Source organism: Oryctolagus cuniculus, chromosome 18, assembly GCF_051225735.1.
Source record: "Oryctolagus cuniculus isolate XC-2025 breed Fujian yellow rabbit chromosome 18, ASM5122573v1, whole genome shotgun sequence".
Lineage (NCBI taxonomy): Eukaryota > Metazoa > Chordata > Mammalia > Lagomorpha > Leporidae > Oryctolagus > Oryctolagus cuniculus.
The window spans coordinates 70,409,973-70,437,075 of record NC_142884.1 but is presented as its reverse complement, the minus strand read 5'-3'; the positions used below and the strand labels follow the sequence as shown (position 1 = coordinate 70,437,075).

General features: G+C 44.0%; 1 protein-coding gene and 1 long non-coding RNA gene across 3 annotated transcripts in view; one reads left to right on the top strand and one right to left on the bottom strand.

The window, feature by feature from the left end:
• The first annotated feature begins 10,114 nt into the window (after positions 1-10,114).
• The window catches only part of LOC149121026 (uncharacterized), a 104,746-nt gene continuing 87,757 nt past the window's right edge, over positions 10,115-27,103 (top strand). For both annotated transcript variants that reach the window (XR_016224858.1, XR_016224859.1), the window contains exons 1-2: positions 10,115-10,273; positions 11,861-11,988. This is a non-coding gene — a long non-coding RNA (uncharacterized LOC149121026). The remainder of the gene's footprint in view (positions 10,274-11,860; positions 11,989-27,103) is intronic.
• CLEC3A (C-type lectin domain family 3 member A) lies at positions 16,752-26,688 on the bottom strand. Its single transcript, XM_002711652.6, has 3 exons — positions 26,506-26,688; positions 21,324-21,407; positions 16,752-18,418 (listed from the first exon to the last, which is right to left on the bottom strand). The coding sequence occupies exons 1-3, from the start codon at positions 26,618-26,620 to the stop codon at positions 18,027-18,029; spliced, it is 591 nt and encodes a 196-aa protein (XP_002711698.1). The 5' UTR covers positions 26,621-26,688; the 3' UTR covers positions 16,752-18,026.

Sequence of the window (27,103 nt, the reverse complement as noted above, 5' to 3'; positions counted from 1 at the left end):
ATGGACTTCTGGCAAAACATGTGCAAATAGTTAAACTGCACAGATTCTGGAATTCAGCTGTGTCTTCAAAAGGAACTTCAGGCTTCTCAGATACCAAGGTTTATACCCTTGCCACACAGTCTGTATAGTTAAGACCTTTTTGCTATGTTGCTTGGAAGGCCTTTGAATTTTCCAGCTGGATCCGTGGGGAAGAGCAGGTTTACAGACCTCTCACCTAGCAGTGAGGCAAGCTGGGGAGGGTCATTGGAGGGATGCCACCTCTGAGAGCCCAGACTGCCAAGGCAGAGTCACACTTCTACTTAAGAGAGTAGGAAGGGGAAGCTTTAGTCCTTATTTCACAGGTTGTTTCTAAAACTCTGGATTCTTGAAGCCCCAGTGTGATATTTACTCCCCAAGACATCAAGCTGAGATGCTCCAGGAAACCCAAGTCCATTGTTGGGGAGCAGCTGCTGCAGATGTCATCCAGGGATGATTTGGGAAATCCCAACTCAGTGCGGGTCTCTGCAAATGTGTGAATTTTGCACAGGTGTTGAGAGTGAGGAGGTTGCAGTGAGGCTGAAGGGTTCAGATGTCACCCTTGGTCATTTACTATCTGCAAGGGGAGGAACTACCTTGTAGTAGGTGCTGTGATGCAGCCTAGACTCCCCTCCTAGGGTGCAGGTACTCCTTCCTCCAGCAGTGACTCCTGGTTGCTCACAGCTGAAGACCCATCGAGGAATTGTCCTTGAGTGAAGGAAGCTGCTTCACCAAGACTGCACTCTCCCTAGAGAGCCCTGCATCCTGGCATCTGTGATGAAGGGCAAAGACTTGGTCTGTTGCCTCACTTCTGGGCCTCCCTGAAGGCCCATCTGAGCTTAGATCCTCCCACAAGAACATTTGAAGCTGCTGTTGTGACTACGTCTTGTTTCAACTTCTCTCCCCACCCATCATCACGGTCCCCATTCCCTCATAGGTGTGGTTCCTAAAGACACTCCCCAACAACCCGGCTCTATGCCAATCTTATCCATGAATGTATTTCTCCAGAAAGTTGACTCATGACATTCAAGACTTCAGTGTGTTATTCTGTATGTGGCATGACTGTATCTACATCAAGGGGTCCTTTGAGAATTCCGTATCAAATCCATATCAAAATCCAAGGTGACTTCTTTGCAAAAAGAAAAGCACCACAGAGAAAATGGCAAGTTGACCCTGAAATTCACAAAGATACAGAATAGACAATCTGGAAACATAAAAACAAATTTGAATATTTCATACTTCCCGACTTCACAACTGACAACAAAGCTAGAGTAGTCAAGACAGAGTGATAGTTGCATAAGGATAAAGAGATCAATGGAATGACATTCAGAGTGCAGGAATAAACTAGTGTTTGTGGGGAATTGATTTCTGACAAGGATGCCAAGCTCATTCAATGGGGAAAAATAGTCTCTTCAACAAATGCTTTTGAGACACCTGGACATCCTCATACATCACAATTAGCTTGGACCCTTTCTTCTTGGACACAAACACAAACATTAGTTCAAGATAGATCCAAGTCCTAAATACAAAAGCTTAAGTTATAGAACACTTGAAAGAAAACATATATGTAAATTGTTGTAAATTTGGAATAGGCAATGGTTTAGACAACAAAAAAGGAAAATTGAAGTTCATCAAAATTAAAAATGACTAGGGCTGGCAATGTGGTACAGCAGGTTAAGTCACTACTTCCAATGTCAGCATCCTTTTTGGAATATTGGTTAGAGTCCTGGCTGTAAACTTTTGATCCAGCCCCCTGCTGATGTTCCTGGGAAAGCAACAGATGATGGCTCAAGTACTTGAGTCCCTGCCATCCATGTGGGAGACCTGAGTGGAGTTCCTGACTCTGGTTTCTTCCTGGCCCAGACCTGGCCTTCATGTCCACTTAGGGAGTGAACCCAGTGGATGGAAGATTCTGTCTGTCTGTCTCTCTCTGGTCTACTCACTCTCTCTTCCCCTCTCTTCCACTGTGGCAGATGGTTCCCATGGGGAGATGTGCTCTCTACAGAAACTCATTCTGGACTACGTGGTGGAGTCTTGGAATGCTTATGGGGTTAATGTTGCCATCACAAGACTGGATCACGCACAGGTAAGCCAAAGAGGATATTTCATATTCCATTTTTTCTCATTTGCCCTGTTCTCAGCTGAAAGATTGATCATTGGCTTCCTGATGATTCACAGATAAGGCTTTACTGCCTCCTGGAAGTCTGCATTCAGAGAACTCTCAGCTAGGTTGTTTCCAGGATATATCACCTAGGTGACCTTCCCACCTGGCTGCACAATGACATCTTGGCAGGCTGAGTCATCAGCATAGGGAGTGTGGGAGCTGTGACTTCTCTAATCAGTTTGTGCTAATGCAGTGAACATACCTTGGCACTAAGCCAGAAATGCTCAATCTTTGGGTAAAACATCGATCATCTCAAATAAAATTGGAGAATCCATTATGCTTTGTTCTAAAACTGATCGGGTGTCTTACACACATTAGGTAGTAACTGGAGCAGTCCAAACTGAGAGATGGCATGTGCATCAGTCATTTTTCAACCAGGATAAAAAGAGAGCCAAACCTTGCAGTGTAAAATTGAATTACCTGGGCCTACCCACCCTATCTGAAAATATCCTTCTTGAAGTCTCACTTTCATAATCCCACAAGCTGTCTAGGAATCACAAGATTTTACATAGTCCAAAGGACTAGGATGTGCCAGTCGGGCTTCCATGTTTGTCTTCATGGAAGTCCTTAAGGCATGTGTCTTAGGAGTCTTGGTCACTTTAAACCTGAACATTGCAGAAACTAGGCTTTCATCACTAGAGTGTCCCCTAGGGTAGCTAAAACTTATAGACCATCAGCATGAAATTGACTGACACAACTGAGCACAGACGTTTAAGTTCGAGGACCAATTCTGTTTTTGAAATGTTTGGGTGTTGCCAGGACATCTCTAAAAGACTGTGCATATTGGTCTTTCACAAGATTTCTGTAAAGGATTTGTAGGTTATTCATGCCTGGGTAGCCTGGCCCAAGATATCTGGCAATGAGATAAGAGTTGAGACTTCCAACAGCAATTCTCAGACAATAGAATTACTGGTCCATCTGTGGAGGAACAAGATAGGGAGCCAAGCCGGCACCGCGGCTCACTAGGCTAATCCTCCGCCTGTGGCGCCGGCACCCTAGGTTCTAGTCCTGGTTGGGGCGGCGGATTCTGTTACGGTTGCTCCTCTTCCAGTCCAGCTCTCTGCTGTGGCCCGGGAGTGCAGTGGAGGATGGCCCAAGTGCTTGGGTCCTGCACCACATGGGAGACCAGGAGGAAGCACCTGGTTCCTGGCTTCGGATTGGTGCAGTGTGCTGGCCGTAGTGGTCATTTGGGGGGTGAACCAACTGAAAAGGAAGACCTTTCTCTCTGGCTCTCTCTCACTATCTAACTTTGCCTGTCAAAAAAAGATAGTGAGCCACATTGCCAATGGCCAATGATAAAATCAATCAAACCTACATAATGAAACCTCCTTGAAAACCCATGAACAAGGGGGTTTGTAGAGCTTCCATGTTGGTGAACGCACTGAGACGTGGAGCAGGTGATGCCAGGAAGGAACATGGAGGCACCACATCCTCTATTGCAGACCTTACCCTGCGCAGCCTTTCTCTTCAGCCATTCCTGATTGATTGTAAGAATTTTCCTGAGTCCTTTGAGTCACACCCTGGAGACAGGTAGGTGTCCTCAGACATCTTAAATCCGTAGTTGGCTAAGCATGAGTATGGGTAGCCTGGGCATCCCACTTGTAGCTAATGTCTGGCATTTCCGAGAGTCTGAGGTCATGGCATGGAAGTGATTGAAGGCTGGTGTTGCTCACATCTCAGATTCGATCTGGTGCTATCTCCAAAGGCTCATTTTCCTCCATAGATGGTATTGAATAATTTCTGAGTTTACTCACCATTCCAACTGAAAAAGTTCTCATAGACTGCTAGCTAGTGGGTTAAAGTTACACCCACAAGTTGTTTTTAAAAATGGGCGGAGACAGGGGCTGGCACTGCGGGTAGTGGGTAAAGCCACCTGCATTTTTTTTTAAAGATTTATTTCTTTATTTGAAAGTCAGAGTTACACAGAGAGGAGAGGCAGAGAAAGAGAGAGAGAGAGAGAGAGAGAGAGAGAGAGAAGAGAGAGAGAGAGAGAGAGAGAGAGAGAGAGAGAGAGAGAGGTCTTCTATCTGATGGTTCACTCCCCACCTGGCCACAACGGCCGGAGCTGTGCTGATCTGAAGCCAGGAGACCAGAGCTTCCTCCAGGTGGTACAGGGGTCCAAGGTCTTGGGCCATCTTCTACTGCTTTCTTAGGCCATAGCAGAGAGCTAGATCAGAAGTGGAGCAGCCAGGACCTGAACTGGTGTCCATATGGGATGGCAACAATGCAGGCAGCTTTACCCACAGGGCTGACTCTGTGGCACAGTGGGTTAACTAACGCCCTGGCCTAAAGCGCTGGCATCCCATATGGACTCTGGTTAATCCTGGAGATAGATAATAAGATAGCTTATTAAACCCAGATAACATCTATCCCTAATACAGAATGATATCTTGAGTCAAAGGTATGTGATTATAATAACCTAGAAGCAACATGTCTTTAAAGTCAAGTGCATACCTGTCTCACCCCTCCACCCCACCCCTTTCCTTACTTCCAGCTGGAACATGAATGTGGTGCAGAAAACTCGATCAGCTTTCTTGGACCATGAGATGGGAGTCACGTATAATGGAACTTAAGAAATCCCAGGGGGCCAGCACTGTGGTGTAGCAGGTAAAGCCGCTGACTGCAGTGTTAGCATCCCATATGGGTGCCGATTCAAGTCTCAGCTGCTCCACTTCTGATCCAGCTCTCTGCTATGGCTTGGGAAAACAGTAGAAGATGGCCCAAGTCCTTGGGCCTCTGCACCCACGTAGGAGACCTGGAAGAAGCTCTTGGCTCCTGGCTTCGGCTCAGCACAGCTCCGGCCTTTGTGGCCAATTGGGAAGTGAACCAGCGGCTGGAAGACCTCTCCCCCTCTCTCTGCCTCTTCTCTCTCTGTGTAACTCTGACCTTCAAATAAAATAAATAAATCTTTTTTAAAAAAGTAATCACACACAAAATTAATCACAAAGCTGTTCATCAAAAAATTAATCCTAGGGATATTAATTACAGCATTATTTGAAAATAAAAATGTAAATAAAATTTCCTTTTGTTTAAATACTTATTAAATATTTATCTTCAAATGTTTAGATTAAATTTCAGTCATCAGTATAATCAAAACATTGCAATCATACGTGTATAGAATACTGGGGGGGGGGCAGTGTTGTGGCATTGTGGGTTAAGCCTCTACCTGTGATGCTGGAATCCCTTATGGGTGCTGGTTTGAGTCCCAGCTGTTTCACTTGTACCTGGGAAAGCAGGGTAAGATGGCTCAGGTCCTTGGGCCCCTGCACCCACATGGGAGACCTGGATGAACCTCCCAGCTCCGGGTTCAGCCTGGCCCAGCCCCGGCCATTGCAGTGATCTGGAGAGTGAACCAGCAGATGGAAGAAGATGTCTGTCTGTCTGTCTCTCTGTCTCTCTCTCTGTCTCCTACTCTCTCTGCAACTCTGACTTTCAAATAAATAAACCTTAAAAAAAAAAAAAAACAACCACCTGTGGAACTGAGGTTGGTGTTGGTTGGTGTTTGAGACACAATGGTTAGTTAAGTTACCACGTGGGACACCTTTACTCCATATCTCAGTGCCTAGTTCAAGTTTGGTTATTTCGTGCTTCCATCCAGCTTCCTTCTAATGCAAACATGACATCCCTTTACTAATTTACTGTGTGTTCCCTAAAAATATGTTTCTTACATAAAGAGTGTAACTATCAAAATCAGGATGATCCAATACATTACTCCTCAAGGCATGTTCATGCTCCACACATGCCCTTGGTAACGTGTGAAGTGTATATTTTAGGGCTGTTCAGTATTCTGGATGTTTGTTGCATTAGGGAAGAGTGTGAAGCTCTGATCCTACTCAATGTCATTTGATAGGAATTAAGGGTTGCAGCCAGCATTCGGGCACAGACTGTTAAGGCCCTATTTCCAATGTTGACATCCCGTATTGGAGCACTGTCTCCTATCCCGCTTCCTGCTGATGTGCCTGGGAGGGCAGTAAATGACAGCCTGAGTGCTTGGGCCCCTGTGACCCATAGGAGAGACTTGAATGGAGTTCCTGGCTCTTGGCTTCCAACTGGTCCAGTCCTGGCTGTTATGGGGGAATGAATCAGAATATCAAAGATCCTTCTCTGTCTATTGCTCTACATTTCAAATAAATAAATAAATAAATATTTTTTTAAAAAGAATTAGGGCTTTCCTTCTCCCTGGAGCCACGCGCTGATGTTGAACTCCTGCAGTTCACCACCTTGGTTGGGTTGCCTGGCAATAGCCAGAGCTGTGCTGATCTGAACTTCCAGCTTCCTGCCCAAGTATCACATTCTTCCTTGGTGCCAAGCACAGCTCTGATAAAGGGGAAGCTTGATGATAATGACCTATATCTTGAGCTAATGTTTCCAAAATTGAGCATCTTCACCCAACATTAACCTGAAAAATAGCAGAAATCCTTCTGAGAAGCTGTAGGTTAAGTGTTCTTTAATGGTAGTGAAATATGAGACTCTTTCTCTCGCTGCCTCGTTTCCATAACTTCTTTTGCCATTTCAAGTAAATTTGACCTGGAGTCCGTAGAACACCTTTCAGGGAAACTATCTATAAATGGATGTTCTTCATTTGTTATGAGACATTTCTTTGTCTACTAAGGGTTACCATTTCATGAGTCTTTTGGACGCTTTTTTCATTTTTGTCTTTTCCAATTCTCCTCTGACTCCTGTTGCAGCAAATGAATTCATTCCTCTGTCTGAATGGTCAGGGTCAGGCCCGTTTCAGTTGTTACATAAATGAGTGGGGACATCAGAATCAGCCTATTCATTTCCTACAACTGCTGGAAGAAATGGACAAACCCTGGGTAACTGAAGGCAACAGAAGTTTATTCCTTCACAGTTTAGGAGAACTACTCGGTTCCTCTCTCCGAGCTTCTGTTGTTGGACATCTTTGAGGTGCTGCATGGATCGTAGTTGCATCTCTTCCATCTCTGCCTGTCTTTGTGGTTTTTTTTTGGAAATTTTTTTTTCTTTTTTCACTTATTTGACAGAGTTAGACAGTAAGAAAGAGAGAGAGACAGAGAGAAAGGTCTTCTTTCCGTTGGTTCACCCCCCAAATGGCCACTACGGCTGGAGCTACACCGATCCAAAGCCAGGAGCCAGGTGCTTCCTCTTGGTCTCCCATGCGGGTGCAGGGCCCAAGCACTTGGGCCATCCTGCACTGCACTCCCGGGCCACAGCAGAGAGCTGGCCTGGAAGAGGAGCAACCAAGACTAGAACCCGGCACCCATAGGGGACGCCAGTGCCGCAGGCGGAGGATTAACCTAGTGAGCCATGGTGCCGGCCCCTGTGTGCTTTGCTTCTTCTGATACCTGTGTCTCCTCCTCCTCCTCTGGTTCACTCCCCAGATGGCTGCAATAGCCAGAGCTGTGCTGATCCGAAGCCAGGAACCAGGAGCTTCTTCCAGGTCTCCCACGTAGGTGCAGGGGCCCAAGGACTAGGGTCATCCTCCACTGCTTTCACAGGCCATAGCAGAGAGCTGGATCAGAAATGGAGCAGCTGTGGCCTGAGGAGGCAGTGGAGGATGGCTCAAGTGCTTGGGCCCCTACACCTGCATGGGAGACCAGGAGGAAGCACCTGACTCCTGGCTTCAGATCAGCATAGCTCCAGCCGTAGTAGCCATTTGGGGGGTGAACCAATGGAAGGAAGACTTTCCTCTCTCTCTCTCTCTCTCTCTCTCTCTCTCTCTCTCTCACTGTCTAACTGTATCTGTCAAATAAATAAATTAAAAAAAAAAAAGTGGAGCAGCTGGAACTTGAACCAGGGCCCATATGGGAAGATAGTGCTGCAGGCAGCTGCATTACCCTCTACGCCACAGCACCAACCTCCTCTTGTCTTCTTCTAAGTTGTCTGTTACTGGATTCAGGCCCCATCCTAATCCAATCTGACCTCATTTTAAAAGTATTGTGGGTCGGCACCACGGCTCAATAGGCTAATCCTCCACCTAGCAGTGCCGGCACACCGGGTTCTAGTCCTGGTCGGGCGCCAGATTCTGTCCCGGTTGCCCCTCTTCCAGGCCAGCTCTCTGCTATGGCCCAGGAAGGCAGTGGAGGATGGCCCAAGTACTTGGGCCCTGCACATCATGGGAGACCAGGAGAAGCACCTGGCTCCTGCCATCGGATCAGCGCGGTGTGCCTGCTGCAGCGTGCTGGCCGCGGCGGCCATTGGAGGGTGAACCAACGGCAAAGGAAGACCTTTCTTTCTGTCTCTCTCTCTCTCACTATCCACTCTGCCTGTAAAAAAAAAAAAAAAAAAAAAAAAAAGTATTGTGGACTGAGTTGTGCTGCCTCTCTCTGCCCCACCTCCAAATTCCTATGCTGAAGTTCCAACCTCTGGTGTCTCATAATGTGACTGTGTTTGGAGATAGAGCCATGAAAGAGGTGAGAAGGTAAAGTAAGTTAACATAGGTGGGGTCTAACCTAGAACAACAGGTGTCCTTATAAGCAGAAGAGATTATAGAGACAGAGAGTGAGAAGGCCAGGACCAACACCAGAATATGATGTATGTAAGCCAAGTAGAAAGGTCTCAGAAGAAACCAACCCTGCTAGCACCTTGATCATGGACACATAGCCTCCAGAAATGTGATACAATAAATTCCTCTTGCTGCAGCCACCCAGCCTATGGTAATTTGTTTGACATCCAAGCAAACTAATATGGTTTGTAAAAACCCTGTTTCTGGGGTCAGCATTATAGCACAGTGGGTTAAGCCATGGCTGAGGAAATCTGTATCCCATATAGGAGTGCTGATTTGAGTCCCAGCTGTTCCACCTGTGATCCAGTTGCCTACCAAAGCAGCAGGGTACTTGGGCTCCACATAGGAAGCCCAGATGGAATTCCTGTCTTCTGGCTTCAGCCTGGCCCAGCCATGGACATTGCGGCCTTGTGGGGAGTGAACTAATGGGTAGAAGATATCTCCCTCCCTCTCTCTCCCTGTCACTCTGCCCCTCAAATAACGATTTTTTAAAAACTTGATTTCAAAATAAAGTTATAATCAGAGGTTCTGGATAGAAATGAAATTTGGAGGTCATTAAGTGGTAAACTCACCCTATTAACATGGAATAATTATGAGAAATTAGTGAGAAATAAGTTCAGAAATAGTCTTTAAAAAAAACCAAAGATTTATTTATTTATTTGAAAAACAGAGTTACCGAGAGGCAGAGAGAGAGAGAGTGGGGGTGGTGGGGGGGATCTTCCATCTGTTGGTTCACTCCACAAATAGCTGTAACAACTGGAGCTGGGCCAGTCCAAAGCCAGGAGCCAGGAGCATCTTCCAGGTCTCTCACATGGATGCAGGGACTCAAATATTTGGGCCATCCTCTGCTGCTTTCCCAGGCCACAGCAGAGAGCTGGATGGGAAGTTGAGCAGCCAGGAATCGAACTGGTGCCTATATGGGATGCTGGCACACAGGCAGTGGTTTTAAACGCTATGTCACAGCACCGGCCCCAGAAAGATAGCGTTAAGATCAGATCCTGGAGAGCCTTGAATCCCAGAGTGAGGGGTTTGGCTTTTGTTCCAGGTGTACCAACTCTGCAGAAGTGAGAAAGAAACACGGGAGAAGTTTGGAGAGGAATCTCCACGGTATAGATGGAAAGTCGGTTACAATTCCTAGATCACTCATCCTTTTGAAGACACCCAAGGTGTGTCAGATTTAGGGACTCGATGACCTAGAGTGGGTGGGGAATTCCTTCAGGATGTGCCCAGAATTGTGAGAAAGGTCTTCTCCTACACTAACCCCTGTTACTAGGTGGTGGCTGCTCAAACGTGGCTCTTGGAATGCATGCATTAGATTAGTGATGTCTGCTGTGGGTGAAAGCGGGGAGACAGGGGGATGCTATGGTTGAATGTTTGCCCCCTCCAAAACTCACGCTACTCTAATAGGATTGGAAGGTGGTACCTTTAAGAAGTGGTTAAGCTGTGAGGGCCTGCCCACACAGGTGGGGTTAATGCCATTATAAAAGGTTGAGTTTGGGCCCCTTTCAAGCTCTCTCCCTATGCTTGAGGTTCTTCTATGAGGTGCTGCAGGAAGAATGACTTTCCCAGGTGCTGGATCCTCAATCTTGGACACTCCAGCCTCCAAAACTGTGAGTCAATTCATTTCTGTTCCTTATAAATGACTTAGTCTATGATACTCTCTCACAACAGCACAAAACAGACTAGGAGACACAGGTGCCAAGTATTTGATCTGATTCTTCAACCCATTGGATTGGTTCTTGTACACCTGCCACAGCTTGTTCAGAGTCTAAGTAATTGTGGTACAAGCAACCGTTTTTGCTATAATGTTGAGAATTTTGGACAACAACCTTTGAAAATATTCTGTAGACATTTATAGTGAGAATTCTCATCCCTGTACTTGGTTGATTCTGAACAGTGGCCTGGGTGATGCAGGGTTAGAGGGGCTTACGTGAAAACCACTTCAATGAAGGTGTTTGAGTTATTTCCTCCATTTCAGGGGACATTGAAAGGTTTGTGGGATAATACAGTTAAAAGATAAGTTTATTTTGGTGCAAAATTTTAGAAATCCATGCATAGTTTCTTTCACAGTATGTTTCTTCCAGAAGCTTTGGAAAATACCTTATGAGCTCTGAAAGTTTTTACTCACTGCAAAGCTTTGAGCGGCCTCTCTTGGCTCAGCTGTTAGTTGTTGATTCTTGAAACTTGGTAGCCATTATCACCAAGAATGTATCCCAGGATAATGCACCAGGTTGGGGCTATAATGGGTGAAGTTTTGATACAATTCTGTGGTTCCTTTTCTTTTTTAATAAATAAAACTTTTTAGGCATGCAAAGGGCTGGACATAAATAACAGATTTATTTGAGAAAACAGGAAAATTGTTTTTGAAGCTTTGTGTTCTTGGATAAAATGATTTAATCAAATTATTAGATTCCTTTATTGTTTTAGTATACTTAGTATTATTCTCAGAACCTGAGATATGGAGGATAGAATTTACACCTTAGCCTTGAAAGCAGGAAATATTTTTCTTTATTCACAAATGCTTTAATGCATTTATTCAGTCAACAACTTTTTTATTGAACCCCTGCTAAATGTGGGCTCTATCCTGTGGATAGAAATTAATAAGCAAACATTAATACATTAATAATAAATAATAAATGAAGCAAAAATGAATTCTCCAATTCCTGACCTCTTGGACAGGAGAGATAAATATAAAATTTCATCCGTAAAAACAATTGAAACGGCCAGCACCGCGGCTCAATAGGTTAATCCTCCACCTTGCAGCGGCGGCACACAGGGTTCTAGTCCCAGTCGGGGCGCTGGATGCTGTCCCAGTTGCCCCTCTTCCAGGCCAGCTCTCTGCTGTGGCCCGTGAGTGCAGTGGAGGACAGCCCAAGTGCTTGGGCCCTGCATCCCATGGGAGACCAGGATAAGTACCTGGCTCCTGCTATCGGATCAGCGCGGTGCGCCGGCCGCAGCACACCAGCCGGGGCAGCCATTGGAGGGTGAACCAATGGCAAAAGGAAGACCTTTCTCTCTGTCTGTCTCTCTCACTGTCCACTCTGCCTGTCAAAAAAAAAAAAAAAAAATTGAAACAAGTAAGAGGTTGGTGGTGCTATGGAAACTTAGAGCAAAGGGGCGGGGGGACTCTGACTCTGGCAGAGTCTGCTATTTAAAATTTTCTATTTCCTCCATTTCCTTTTCTTTCTCATTAACAGAACCCCAATTCTATTTTGGGTAACAAAATACACAAGAAAAATGACCCTTTCCCAGCCATTCATGGATTAAGGTATGCACCCAACAGAGTTACAGCCACAGAGACTCAGCCAGCGATCTGCTGAAGGAGGTCAGTTACAAGAGAACACAGCAGGCTGGTGATGCCACTCTGCCTTCCCACCTTGGTTGTGAATGTGCTGTCTGGGGCCATGGCCGACAATTTGTGATTCTAAAGAAAGGCCCACGGAATTGTAGAAATGTTGATCCTGACTTGACTGAGCTGCTGAGACAATGCTAAGAATTGCCCACAGTAAGAGTTTTTTTTCATAGCCAATAGAAACCCCAGTTTGTTTAATCCACCCTAAGTCATAGTTTCAGTTACCTGCAGCCAAGTGTGCCCCTGAATGCTGCCATTGGAGCTCAAAGTTTCCCTGACGAAGTTTTAATTAACTAAAGCCTGAAGAATGTGCAAGATTTAGCTAGTTGAGCATGTAAGAGCTTTTCAGCAGAGATAAAAATGAGTGCCCTATCTTGTTGTAGGAGGCAAAGTGATGCCTAGAAAGGTTGGGAATAAATCTAGAGAATGCAACATTAAGGAAGGAGAGGTGGAGAGGGATGAAACGCAAGACTTAAAGCCTTTCCAGGTCATATTAGAGTTTAGTTTGTTTATTTAAGACTGAGACAGACTAATGGGGGGGAGGAGAAAGGGATTTATTTTTAATATTTTTAGAGATTTATTTATTTGAAAGGCAGCATTACAGAGAGGCAGAGGCAGAAAGAGAGAAGAGTGGAGAGAGAGACAGATGACAAACCAACCTTCCACCAGCTGGTTCCCTCCCCAAATGGCCACAGTGGCTGGAGCTGGGCCAATCCTAAGCCAAGAGCTTCTTCTGGGTTTTCCATGTGGCAGCAGAGGCCCAAGAACTTGGGCCATCTTCACTGCTTCCCCAGGCACATTAGAAGAGAGCTGGATCTGAAGTGGAGCAGCCAGAACTCAAACTGGCTCCCATATGGGATGCCGGCATTGCAATTGGTGGCTTTACCCGCTACGCCACAATGCTAGAGTTTAGTTGTTTCTTATTCTTTTTTTGAAAATTTATTTATTTATTTGAGTTACACAGAGAAAGAAGGAGGCAGAGGGAGAGGGAGAGAGAGAGAGAGATAGATCTTGTGTCTGTGGTTCACTCTCCAATTGGCCACAACAGCTGGAGCTGGGCCGGTCTGAAGCCAAGAGCTTCTTCCTGTTCTCCCATGTGGGTTCAGGGGCCCAAGGAGTTGGGACATCTTCCACTGCTTTCCCAGGCTATAGCAGAGAGCTGGATCGGAAGTGAGCAGCTGGGACTGGAACCAGCGCCCATATGGGATGCCAGCACTTCAGGTGGGCTTCACCTACTATGCAACAGTTTAGTTTTTAATCTAAGGAATTGGAAAGCCTCTGAAAGGTTAGAAGTAGGAGAGATGCATTTGTCCATTGTTAGACAAATGCAGTAAGTGTTGTGAATCATTTAAGGTATTATGACGGCACAGGGGAAGGAATGTCTTTTGGCAGATGTCCTATTGTGTAGAATCTTAAAGAAGGAGGGGAAATTCACCAGAAATGTAAAATTCATCAATGATACAAGTGGATAACAATAGTTCTACACGGAGGAAAGAGAAGGACAGTCAGAGTTCGGCTGGTGTGAATCACTGGAGTGCAACAGGTCCTCACGAGTGGCTTAGATTAAAAGCAAAAGAGGTAGAAATTTAAAGTGGAGGCATTGGTAAAATATGCATATCTGTGTGAGTTGGGATGGTCATATATAATTTTTTATCCAGACTAGGAAACTTTCAGAGGGAAGAAAATGTGTTAAAAATTCCAGAACAATTGGCAGTCACCAGCAATGCCCTGGGTAAATTGGAATGTAACCTAAGGTTACTCTATTCAGTAAATGAGATATATTGAGCAACTAGAATAACTGGCTTTTAATCAGACATAATTTGCATATGCCATCTCCCTAGATACTTAAAAATGCAGTTCCCACTTCTCTAGAAAACTCTCACAGATGCCAAGAGCCTGCCTTTGGAATTGCACATAATAATTCCAATCTGTACTGTTGAAAAGAGTTAAAATTGACTCCAGTTTTTGAAGCCATGCAGTCAATTTCCATTTTTTTACAGTGGACTTCTCTTTGTTCATGGAACTCTACTTCCTATATCTGTGAACCCACATTCTTCCATTGGACTGCAGATCTTTCCAGCCCCAGCTTTCTTCATAGCTGTGTTAATCAGAGTTGTTTCACTTGTGACAGAAACCCAGCCATGGGAGGCACTTTCCGGCTCCCCAAGTCAAGCTCTCCACCTCTCGGGCATTTGGAAGAACTGCACTTGCAAGTCCCCCTGTGAGTGGAAGTAATTCTAGGGCTGCTGAGCTTTGTCCAGAGCTCTCTTATCCTCTGCTGTAGAAGCTGATGGGATTTTACAGAGGTGCTGCTCCAGCGGCTCCCTCCCAGAATAGGTACAATTATGAGAGTCTTAGAGCAAAAACATAGGTACAACAACAGAGTGTTCTTTTTTAATGCATAATAGATTTGAAAATTGTGAAATAAACCATTGCTGTTTGCAGTCACTTGGGATTTGAGATTGTTACTGTGTCAAAACCTAGCCCATTCTGGCTGACATACCAATTCAAAGTAGCTGTAATGAAAAGAGAAACTTGTATCACTTGGAGGGTTTGTTGGGTAGCTCATGGAATCCACAGAAATAGAAGTCAACGCCTTAGGGGTTTGGAATGATAGACTAAGCAGTAAGTAAACTAACCCTCCACCCCCTTTATTTCCTTGCGCCTTCATTTCTCATTACTGATTATCTTTGTTTTGTTTGCATTCATCTAGAAGGAATAATTCTATCAAAAGCCTTAAATTCACTTTGTCCTGATGTATCAGGTTCATTGTAAAGTGTTTCATTGCCCCCAGTGTTCAGATGATAACCACCAGAAATGATTCTAATTGGCTCTGCGTGAACTGTGGATGCCTCCTGGAACCAACCACGGGAGGAATGGAAGTGTCAGCTTTGCCTACTTGGCTGTGTACACAGGCTTTTGACTATTGGTGTGTGTTCAATCTGTAGTTCTTTGCAGAAATTTGTTGAAATCATAGCCTACTTTATGGATTCCCATTTAGGAAAAATGAGATATGAAGAAGATGCAAATCTACTTCACTGCCACATGTTCTTGGAGCTGATAATATTGTCTTAGTAGGCCCCCATAGTCCTGCTCCCCCTCTGAGTTCTAGAACTTAGTTTGTCTCTCATGTAAGCTAGCACAGTGCTTTACAGTCCATCAGAGTAAATAAGATATTTATCTAGCTAAAATTTGGCAAATGTTATTTACAATGGGCTCCAAAGACTAAACTGTGTGGATTTCATTGATTAAACGTACCCTTTCAGGTGATGATATCAAAGTTCTAACTAATCTGAGAGCACAAAAGTCTTTCTAAGTTTAGATAAGAAGTGCTATTCAGCAGTACTAGGGAAGAGAAAGGCACCATCAGGCCTTGCACCAAGCAAGTTCTCCTTCAGATCACTAAATTGAGTCTATAATTGGTGTTTAATTTAGTTGGTTTTTGCTCTAAGCCTCTCATAATCATGTGACTGGAAGCATTGGTGGAAGGCTAAAGAACTTCTATCTGTGTTATTATTCACACAGATGAGCTGTAGATCCTGCTAGATCCTACCCTTGACTTTTGTGCTAAAGGGAGGGAACACTGCTGGAATCAGAGACTGAAGATAAATATTTAGAGCTTTGCTGTTCACACTTCGATCTGTGGTCCAAACCTTTGGCATCTACTTGAGGCTTGTTAGGAATGCACAATCTAGCCTCAGCCCAGGCCTATGGGAACTGCAGTAAAGGAGAACACTGGGTGCTTTATAGGTTTGTAAGATAAATGTTTGAGAAGCACTGCTCTACAGAGAATCAGTTTCCTGGTGAGGTGTGCAGGGTCCCAGCTCTCTGAGTTTTGAATATAACTGACATCTGTCTGCAGAAAGCCAAGCCTTGGCCCTTGGGATGACACTTGTGTGACACAATTGTCGCTGTCCTCCTATCAGGAAGTTATAAGAGACATTGCTTGTTGCTTATGGGCAATTTCTGTCTTGCTTCAGGATCCTCCTCCATACAATTGCTGGGAACTTGGAACTCCCTCCAGGTCTCCCATGTGGATGGCAGGGCCCCAAATACTTGGGCCATCTTCTGCTGCCTTCTTAGGTACATTAGCCAGAATCTGGGTTGAAAGTGGAGCAGCCAAGACTTGAACCTGCACTCTGATGTGGGATGTTGGCATCCCAAGTGACAGCCTAATCCATTATGCCACAGCAGCCCCACTACAATATTTTCTTTTTGGATTTATTTGTTAATTCAAAAGAGTTATGGAGAAGGAGAGCGAGAGATTGAGATCGAGATCTTTCATTCTTTCATCTACTTGGTTCACTCCCCAAATAGCCACAACAGCCAGAGCTGTGCTGATCTGAAGCCAGGAGCCAGGAGCTTCTTCCGGGTCTCCCCATGGGTGCAGGGGTCCAAGGACTTGGGCCATCTTCCTCTGCTTTCCCAGGTGCATTAGCAGGAGGTGGTTCAGAAGTGGAGCAGCTGGAACTTGAACCAGTGCCCATATGGGATTCCTGCACTGAAGGTGGCAGCTTTACCTGGTACGCCACAGTGCTGCCCTCTCTCCAGTGCAGTTCTCTTAGAAGTTGTCTTCTTGTCCCTGAATTGCATCTTTTATTGCTTGGTAAGCTTATTCTCCTAGTACATCTGAATCATGATTTTGAAAACCAGGGGGTTTTCCCCACAAATTCTGCCAGGTTTCCTGTAACTCCATGAAGCGTCCACAACATAATCAATATGCAAACACATCCACCTTGATAGGAACCCGGGCTTTATTATCATACACTGAAAACAACTGAAACTTAATTCCAAGCACATGCGGTGAATGCTGGCAGGGAAGGTTATTACTCACAAAACACATTTAAGATTTAAAGAAAAAACGATATTTACTTGAAGAATAGAATATGTTTAAAATTATTTACTTCTAAAAGTCTATTTCCCTTAAGCCTAAACTGCAATTTCATCTTAATAAAGTTATTATATACAATCTAATCAAACAGTTTAATGGGAATAGAATTTGGCAGAATTAAAAATTGCATAGATGTGACTCCAAAATAGTATGATTTAAATCTGATTTTCAAATTCCAAAGATAAATTGTTCCTAAAAGACTTAAATATATTATGATGATTGAAAAATTCATAAGTATATAAAGAATATAAAAAAGGAAACTAATATATATTCATACAAGTAAGTTTTCTCTCAATTTTACATAGAGAAGAGAGTAAGGAAGCTAAAACAAAAGAAAAATAGCTTTTTCCTCCCTCTTTATCCATACAGTCTGCTGTCCACGCCCTGCCTTAAGGTAATCCATTTAGGACAGAAGTTATAATATAATGCTGGGAATAGAAAAAAAAATGCTATCTTGTCATTTCCTGATGAACTATGATTGGGAACTTCCAATGGGTTTAAGAAAGCATAGTTGGTTAAGTCACAATCTCTTCAGACCTCTGTCTTCTGCTATGGCAGATGAGACACAAATCTCGCTTGGAGACTCCGCAATTTAGAGAAAGGGCTGTGGACTGACAAGTATTGTTGCCAAAAGGGCATACACAGGCTGGGTGTCAGGCAGAAAAGTCTTTGGATGGTATCATACCCAGAATCTCTGGTTGAGGGAATTCTCATCAACCAAATATGTGTTACATTTTAAGAAGTAAATCTCCTGGGTATTCCCAAGCTTGCTTTCCTGGATTGAAGAGATGTGTAGCTATTGTATTTTTAAAATTAACTCAGTGTATGCAGGTGAATGGGACTAGGAAAGTAAAAGGAGGATTTCATAGCGTGATGTGCAGAAGCTGCTAAACAGTGTGCACTGGCTAGATTGCTATTTTCTGATCCCCTGTGGCCCAGGGAGGGCAAAATGGCAATGCAACGTGGTGGCAACATCAGCTGACTCTGTTGAATTGCTACAGACATTGGCTTCCATGTTGTAATTTTTCAATTAATAATCATGAGGTTGACTTATTCTTGGGTCCAATCAGACTATAAGTCACAACCCATCTTGCTTGGAAGATTGTTTTGACAGGGCTTCTTAAGGGATAGTAAACTCACAGATGTACCTCTTAGTGCTGCGACAGACCTCATCACTCCACTTCCCCTGAGCTGACTGGGAGAACAGGACACAGTTTTCCCGCTTGCCACCATTAGGCTGTGCACGGTCCCAGTTGATGAAGGAGATGGTGGCTCCATTGACGTCAACAAACTTGCCATCTGAGACCATGTCATTGATGCCCAGCCAAAAGTCATTGACCCCTGGCATGCTCCTTTTACCATAGTCTCGGAGGGCGTTGATTTCGTCAGAGTTCCTGGGGATAACCAAGGTCCCTCCCTTGGAAATGCAGTCTTCATTGGCTTCATGGTAATGCTTCAAGCCTTCTGAAGCAAGGTAGCATTTCTTAAGATATTTTGTTCCTCGGAGACAGACTGTGAGGATTAAAAATTTGACATATTAGGGTCTTTTTGGTGTGCAGTATGCCTAGGATTGGACTTGACCAATGGCAATAAATATTTGGGTAATGAATGACGGATGTGATAATGATAGATATTTATTCAAGAGTTTGTGTGTGAGACATTGTGCAGGTGCTTTACATGAATGAACTCGTATAATAATCACAAACAACCCATGATGTGCTATTTCATTACCTCCATTTAATAAACAAAACTTTTTCCTCCCTCCCTCTGTCTCTGTCCTGCTTTCTCTCTTTCTTTTTTATATTCTTAGAATTGTAGCTACGAATCTGTACTTTTTGTATTAATATCACATTAATGTGAGAAAGTATCAGATGGTAAAAAAATTTAAAAAAATTTTTTAATTAAAAATTTTTTAAGAGAAATTGCTGAGACTGAACTCTACAACTGGCTGGGATTGGGCAGGCTCAAAGCCAGGATCTGGGTACTCAACCCACTTCTCCCATGTGGGTGACAAGGACCCATGCTGCCTCCCAGGGTCTGTAGGGACAGGAAACTGGGATGAGGAGTGGAACTGGGAATTGAACCCAGGAACTCTGCTGGGACTGTCTTAATGGCTAGGTCACACATCCTCCCTGCCTCCTCCACACCCATGTATGACATGGAGGCTCAGAAAATTGTGACTTACAACACCTTGGCATGCCAATTGTAACTTAGATGGCTTGTAAGGACTGCCTCACCCCCAGATCGTGATCTTATGTCTTGGGATTCTTTGATACACATATTACTAATATTGTGTAGATCCAAATGTGCTGAATTTCCCTGAGATTTTGGAACTGGATGGTAACTATTTTTAAAATTACAAAAAATAACAAGTCCGAGTATATGTGAATGAAGTGGTTTCCTTAGGCAGATAACTGAACCCTAGTAATGTTGTTTAGGTTTCTAGAATTACCCACATATAAAGGAAGCTTTAGGGGATAGCACTGGTGAGAGAAGCTTCACAGCCATGGAGTGGATGAGCCATAGGGCTCAGGTCTCATCAGTGACTTTGACCAGCTGTGCCTTAGTTTCATCATCCGTAAAGTGAGCATAGTAGTAATAGCGCACCTTGTTGGAGCAGTCAGCATAAACTGGATATGCAGTGGAAGTTGTTGGAGGATTAAAGTCTCAAAGTTAATAAGGTATTTATGGTGTACAACTCGAAGTAGGGGTTTAAAAACACTTTTCCTCTTCTGCATAGACATTGCATTTCTTTTTTTTTTTTTTTTTTTTTTTTGACATTGCATTTCCATTGGATTTTCTTTGCCTGGACTGAAACAAGAGTATGTCACCTGTGTGATAAGGCAACATTGCTTACAGTAAAAATGGCCGCAGGTTGGCAATGTATGTGTGGCTGGAAGTTAAAATAGTTGCCAGAAGCTGTGTAACGCCAGTCTTTGCTCAGGATGGGGCAGAGCTCCTGCGGGAGCCCTTTCCTCTCTACTTTGGGAGTTGCTGCTAGGGAAGCTGGCTCTGTGGGTAAAATCTTTGTAACAGGGTTGTTTCCACACCAACCAGTGTGGATCTTGTTTCCTCACTCTCGAGGGTGAGGAAGAAAGCTCCCAGATCTTAGAGTGTACGGCTGTGTAGGCTGCGGAGAGCTCTTCAGCTGTGCAAAAGGAACAGCAAACACAGCCTTGCCGGCAGGCTGTGGTTCTAACAGGTGTTCTTCCATGAGCACCTGATGGCAAATGTGGCCTGAGTGAGCCTCGTGAGTTTGTTCTGCTGAAGCTCGGTGGATCTTCCTGTGGGCGTCTGGTTAACATCGACCAACGTGAATCCCTTCAGTCACATAGTGGTATCTTCATTACTCATTAGAGAATAACTCCTGACTGATTTTTTTTTTTTGACAGGCAGAGTGGACAGTGAGAGAGAGAGACAGAGAGAAAGGTCTTCCTTTGCCGTTGGTTCACCCTCCAATGGCCGCCGCGGCCAGCATGCTGTGGTCGGCACACCGTGCTGATCTGATGGCAGGAGCCAGGTGCAGGGCCCAAGCACTTGGGCCATCCTCCACTGCACTCCGGGGCCACAGCAGAGAGCTGGCCTGGAAGAGAGGCGACCGGGACAGAATCTGGCGCCCCGACCGGGACTAGAACCCAGTGTGCCGGCGCCGCAAGGCGGAGGATTAGCCTAGTGAGCTGCAGCGCCGGTCCTGATTTTTAAAAATACGTTCCTGGTATATCTGTGAAATATGAAGGAACTTCAAAAAGTTTGCAGAAAAATGGAATTAAAAGAGAAGTTGGGGCTGGCACTGTGATATAGCAGTGCCAGCATCCCCTAAGGGTGCCAATTTGAGTCCCAGGTGCTCTGCTTCCTATTGAGCTGCCTGCTAATGCACCTGGGAAATCAGCAGAAAGTGTGTGGGCCCCTTCTCCATGTGGGAGAACCCAAAGAAGCTCCTGGCTCCAGCTTTGGCTTGGCCCAGCCCCGGCTGTTGCAGCCATAAGGAGAGTGAACCAGTGAGTGGAAGATCTCTTTGTCTCTGTCTCTCCCTCTCTGTCTCTGTAACTCTGCCTTTCAAAAAAAATAAAATGAATATTTTAAAAGGTAAGTTGATTTTGCTGCCAAGCATTTCACATGCCCACATGTTTTCTATGAATTGCATTTTTTGTGAACTTTTTAAAGATTGCCCTGTAGGGGTGGATTTAAAAAATTGTTTGGCACCAAAATAAGCTTATCTTTTAATTCTGTTTTCTATTAACTTTTGGAAGTGCAAATATTAACCCACTGTACCACAACACCTGCCCTATCAATGTTTCTTTCAAAAAGATGTCACCCAGATCTTGACACATGGCCTAGACTAATGAAAACCTCTGGCAACCACCAGTCCGCTCCCTCTCTCCTTTTGGGGCTAGGCACCTATGCAGTAAGGTCTTACCTGTCTGCAGGGCTTGCATTTCCTTGAGGGCATTGACTTCTCTCCAGAGCTTTTCAACTTGGGTTTTCAGGTCTCCATCCTTTTCTGGGAGGAAGTTTAGGGTAGGCAGAATGGAACGTATATGATTAACGTCAAATAAAAGACACAGAAATAAAGCTTTGGAATGCAGAATTAAAAGCAACAGTGGTTTTGATGGACCTGAGTCTAGTGTGCCTGAAGAATAATGTATGAACATAACTTGCCAGAGAAGATGAGCAAGGGCTTGGTGGGGATCCTTCTGCAAGTTTAGGGCTCCTGTCTGTCTGTTGATCTCATCCTGTGGCTTCAGGCTCCCTGACTTGCAGATGCATCTGAGAGTGAGCTCTCTCTCAACTTCCCTGTGTGTTCCCTGGATGATGCTTTCCACAGCTCCTCCCTGTTTACCAAGCTTAGTTGTTGCCTTTTCCGAGGAAACTTCTGATTACGATGTCAATCAGAGTCCCTTCTGTGGACCTCTTTCACTCAAGCTTGCTTGGTTTTCTTCAGAGCCCCTGATCCAGTCTGTACTTTATGGACTTTGATCTGTCTTGCCATCCCTGGTGCTGTGGATGCTTCACACAGTGCTAGGTGATAGTGCTCATCACAGTGGTTGAATGAATAAACAGGGTGTACAAAATACTTTCACATTATTTTCACTTTATCTTAAAAAAAAAAAAAACTGAAGGGAGGAAAATCAGATCCCCATCGTAGAATGAGGATGAACACAATGAGCTCAGTGGCCTGGCAGAAGTGCTGTAGAACTCAAACTCAGACTTCTGTGGGACCCCTGTCTGTACAGTCCCCACGTATGTGATGGATCAGGCATAGTGGTTTCTAGCAGGGTTAAGAGATAAAGGACCATGTGAAAATATACCTATATAGGTATATAGCCACTTATTTAATCTTGAATATCCCTGGATGAGTCTAAAGAATCATTCTGGATGTTCATGGCCAATCTTAGCTATAAGTAAGTGGGGGAGAATGAGCAATATTGGCTAAATTGCAATTCCAGACATGATGGGGACTTGGAAATTGACAGCTTGTGAGATTCTCAAAGTCAGGAATTATAATAAATCATAATGAACAATAAAAATATTGTCATCTACCATATACTGTGTGCCTGGGGATTCTTTCAGTATTCCTCTGCGGTAGGCACTTTATTAGCTCTGTTTGACAGAAGAGGCAAGAGAGGCATAGGAAGCCAAGTGAACCTGTGGGAGTCACCCACCCAGCTAAGGCGGTGCAGAGTTATTATTTAGATTGCCCTTAATCCAAGCCTATTCCTTCCCATCTGTCCAATCTACATAGATCTTCTTGGTCCCTTCAGACAGAGAGGGTAATTAAATCTTGTGAACTGTCCCCAGCTGCCTCTGTGGGACTACCATATGGAGAATCTGTTTTCTGTCTTAGGTTTTCCAGGACAGTGTGAATCCAAATGTGTCAATGGTCTGTGTCCTTCAACCTAAGTTTTACTAGCCAGATGTTTCTACACTAAAGTTAGGAAATATCTTCTGAAGTCTCCAGGAGGAGCCCCTGTCACTGTTTAGCTTCATGCTATGCATCAAAGCATCCAATAACTCAGCTCAGAAATGGAATAACCCAAGGATGTTCTTGTGAGGTCATTCAATCCAGAATAAAAACAAGAGTTCATTTAGAAAGCAAAATCACCAGCTGTTGGGGTCCAGGTGTGCGAAGCTGCTGAAGACATGCTTCCGAGCTGCAAGTTGCCAACTCTACAGGTATTGTGTCCATCCTGTCAGGTTCTTGCTTATGGATATATGTGTATATGAGAGGGAGGAAGGAAGGGAGAAGGGGAATAATTCAAATCAATTGGTTCATTCCCCAAGAGCTGTACTAGCTTGGGCTGAATCTGGGAATGAGGAACTCACTCTAGGTGTCCCAGGGACCCCATTATTTGAGCTGTCACCTGCTGGCTCCCAGGGTTCACAGTTGGAGGAAGTGGGATTCGAGAATTGGGATCTTGGACTCAAACCCAGGCACTCCAGTGTGCAAGGCAGGCATGTTAACCACTAGGCCAAATGCCTGCCCCCATTCTGTTTAAATAAGTGGCCTCTACTGGGAGACCATAAACATTGTAATTAGCTTGAAGGCAAATTAGTTAACATTAGACTCCTGAGAGATCATTAGGAAATCATTATCCAGGTGACTTGTCTTCAGCTTTCATCCTTTGCAGCTAAGTGAATGTGTTTTGTCTATAATAAAGGAAGGCAATACACAGAACAACTATTAAACAGTAAAAATTACATTTCATTCATTAATGCAGCATATAATTTGTTGAGATCTAGCAAGTAAGTACCAGGGAAATTTTGGTTTGGAGTTAAATTGCTCAATTGCCATTTTGAGTCCCATAAAAGGCTCCCTTTCATTTTATGATGGTTGTTCTCAGAAGTAGGTACAGTGTAGAAATGCAAAATCAGTCCCTAGAAGCAACAACCAACAAAACCGTGATAAAATGTTGAGTTGTCAAGGTGTGTTGAAAGCATTCTCACACAATGAAGACAGTGCACGGTTTAGGGTTAACACTGGGAGAAACCATTAGGAAGTGTTACCAACTTGGAATTTTCCTTTTAGCAATGTCCTATGTATGCATAGGGGCCGGCACAGTGGCTTAGCGGGTAAAGCTGCCACCTGCAGTGCTGGCATCCCATTTGGGCACAGGTTCGAGTCCCGGCTGCTCCACTTCTGATTCAGCTCTCTGCTATGGCCTGTCAAAGCAGTAGAAGATGGTCCAAGACTTTGGGTCCCCGCACCCACATGGGAGACCAGGAGGAGGCTCCTGGCTCCGGATCGGCACAGCTCTGGCCATTGCGGCCAACTGGGGAGTAAACCAGCGGATGGAAGATCTCTCTCTCTGTCTCTCTGTCTCTCTCTCTGCCTCTCCTACTCTCTCTATGTAACTCTGACTTTGAAGTAAATAAATAAATCTTTTTTTAAAAAAATAAGTATGCACAAAGCAGCTCATTGGGGATGTTAAGTCAAGGGGAAATGTACTGGAAACCACAGAAAATTTCACTAAGAACAGATTAAATCATGACTCACCCAAACAGTGGAATATTATGCAACTATTAAAACGAATGACAGGGCAGGTATTTGGCACAGCAGGTGGGGTCTGTTTGGGATCCCTGCATCTCACATTGGAGTACTTGGGTTCATGTCCTGACTCTGCTCCCAATTCTAGCTTCCTGTTAATGCATACCCTGGAAAGCAGCAGGTAATGGCTCAAATACTTGGATTCCTGCCACCTGTGTGGGAGACCTGGATAGAGTTCTTGGCTCCTGATTTGAGCCTGGCTCAGCCCAGGCTGCCATGGGTCATTTGGGGAGTGAATCCATGGGTGGAAGATTTCTGTATCTGCCTTTCAAGTAAATAAAAATAAAAAGAATTAAGATATTCTAGTTGGAATCTAAGGGAAACTAGTTCTCCCCTTAAGAAAAACAAAATGCTAAGAAATTCCTTACATTGATTGCTGTCCAGGATTTAATAACAGAATTACTTACATGCATTTTATACAACCAGTTTTTATTTTGTTACAAGTTTTGTATAGTCAATTCTGTTTGTATTTACAAAAGTACAAATGTTAATTGTGTACTTAAGAATCTCCAGGCATGTTATCATCTAGCAGTTAAGTAAAGAATGCTGTGTGAGAACAGAGCAAGAGGGAGAAAATGGCGTTCAACTCTGAGTTAATAAATTTTGGATTTATTTCAAGGTACTTAAAATAATAGAAAGGAGAGAGGGGTAGGGAAGAACCTCTGGGCAAACAGACCTACTGGTTTACTTCCTGTAGATCTATTTTCTTAATTTTGACTAGCGTCAAAAGTCAGCAGACATGGATCCTAGGGTGGTGATTTCTAAGGTGTGCACACAGTGGGTTAAAGAAAAAAGTATGTACAGGCATGTGTGTAAGCGGAGGGGAGAGAACACATTTTCCCTGTTCATTCCCTTTCCTTGTATCCCTGCTGAGTGGTCACCATTTCCCAGTACAAACATCCACAGAATACTTGCTCCTTCCCCTGCCTTCATCTTTAGTATATACGTGAAGTACTCAGGTCATATTTTTAATCTTTAAAAGAATAAAGTACAGTATCCATAAGGAAAAAGTACTCAGGAAACCTTGCATCAGACCTAAATTTTGTAAATCAATGCCCCATAGAAATCACCAGAATACAACAGAAGACAAGCCCTCTTTTTACCCACCCACCCTTTGCTGTGTCTGTGTCTCAGCAATAAGACTTGTACTTTGTTGGGGATTTTTCTTTGTTTACTCTTTAATGAAGTGGAATTAATAAGAGTATAGTTCCATAATATTTGCATTGAAACATGTTGCCATGATGCAGAGGGTGAAATCAAACATCATCCTGTGTCTTGATACTTTTTAAATTTGCTTTGGTTTCAACATATTATAGATAATTTGCCATCATCTTCATTTTTTGCAACATTTTTGGAAGCTTTTTAACCCAGTTGAAGCCATTAAAAATTTTAAATTGGCTTAGAGACTCAATTTCCTATCAAAATGCTTTCAAACAGTTACTGACATATTGACATTTTTTTTTAAAGTTAAATAAAGATTCAGTTTCTTTTGCATGTAAGTTTCACGACATATTCTTACAGGACCAGGAATGTGGCAACGTAATGATAACCAATGACAAAAAAGAACTTCACAATGACCAATAGCTCAATCCTTGCATACACATTCCATAAAGCTATACCTGTCTTAGAAATAAATTAGAATGGAGATGTTCAAATGCTACATTGAAACAGTGCACTCTGATAATCCTATGTTCTGCCTGCCCCGATATCCGTAATACCAGTGTTCACATACCCGAGTTCACTCCCTCTGAAGAATGTGCGACGTATGAAATCCACCTGATAGTGGACACTCCCTGTAGAAGTTTTTTACATTATGAAGTATTTGTGTGTGTGTATAAAAACCCCAAGCACACACACAAACATACACACACACAAATCTTGCCACATGATTTCCTTAAATATCAGACTGTCCCTAAGAAGTGAAAGACCACCAGCCCCCTGCAATGCGCCACACACACAGCAGCGAGTGCTGCCACTGAGGACGTGAGCACGGCCCAGCCCCTTCCCACGCTGAGGAAGCCTAGAGTTCTGCTAGACTGAAAAGTCCCCTTACCTTTCACTCGGCGTTTGCTGTGCTTCCTAGCTTTTAATCTGGCCGCGTGGCTGGTGGTCTGGTCCAGGAGTAGGGTGATCACCAGGATACAAATTACAAGTCCAGTCTTTGCCATGGCTCTCAGGCAAGTCTGCCAGCCCCGCTGAAGCTGCTGTGGAGTAGTAGGTGGCACAGCCACATGTCACTCTGGAGTGCCCGGGGCCAGCTTTATAAAAGTGGCTGTGAAGGTTGGCTGAGGTCCTGCTGACGAAATGTTTGAGTGGCCCAGCCGGCTGCAGCATAAGGTAGCTCTTTGTTCTCATCTCACATATTGGGGTTTTTATTTGTTTTTTATTTCTTCTACATTTCCTAGTCGAGTTGCCTTCTCAGAGTGTATCAGACTTAACTAAGGATTTTTCCTTATTTATTTGTTAATTTAATTTAAAGCCCGGGAAGCTTAGGGTCTTTGGCCCCATATTCTTTGACTTGAGGTTCTGAAATTTACTAAGTATACTGTAAAATCGATATAATTTCACTTCAGGGCAAAAAAAAAAATTACCAAAAAAAAAAAAGGGTGGGGGGGAAACACATCCAAAGCAATGCATGTGTGTGCGTGATG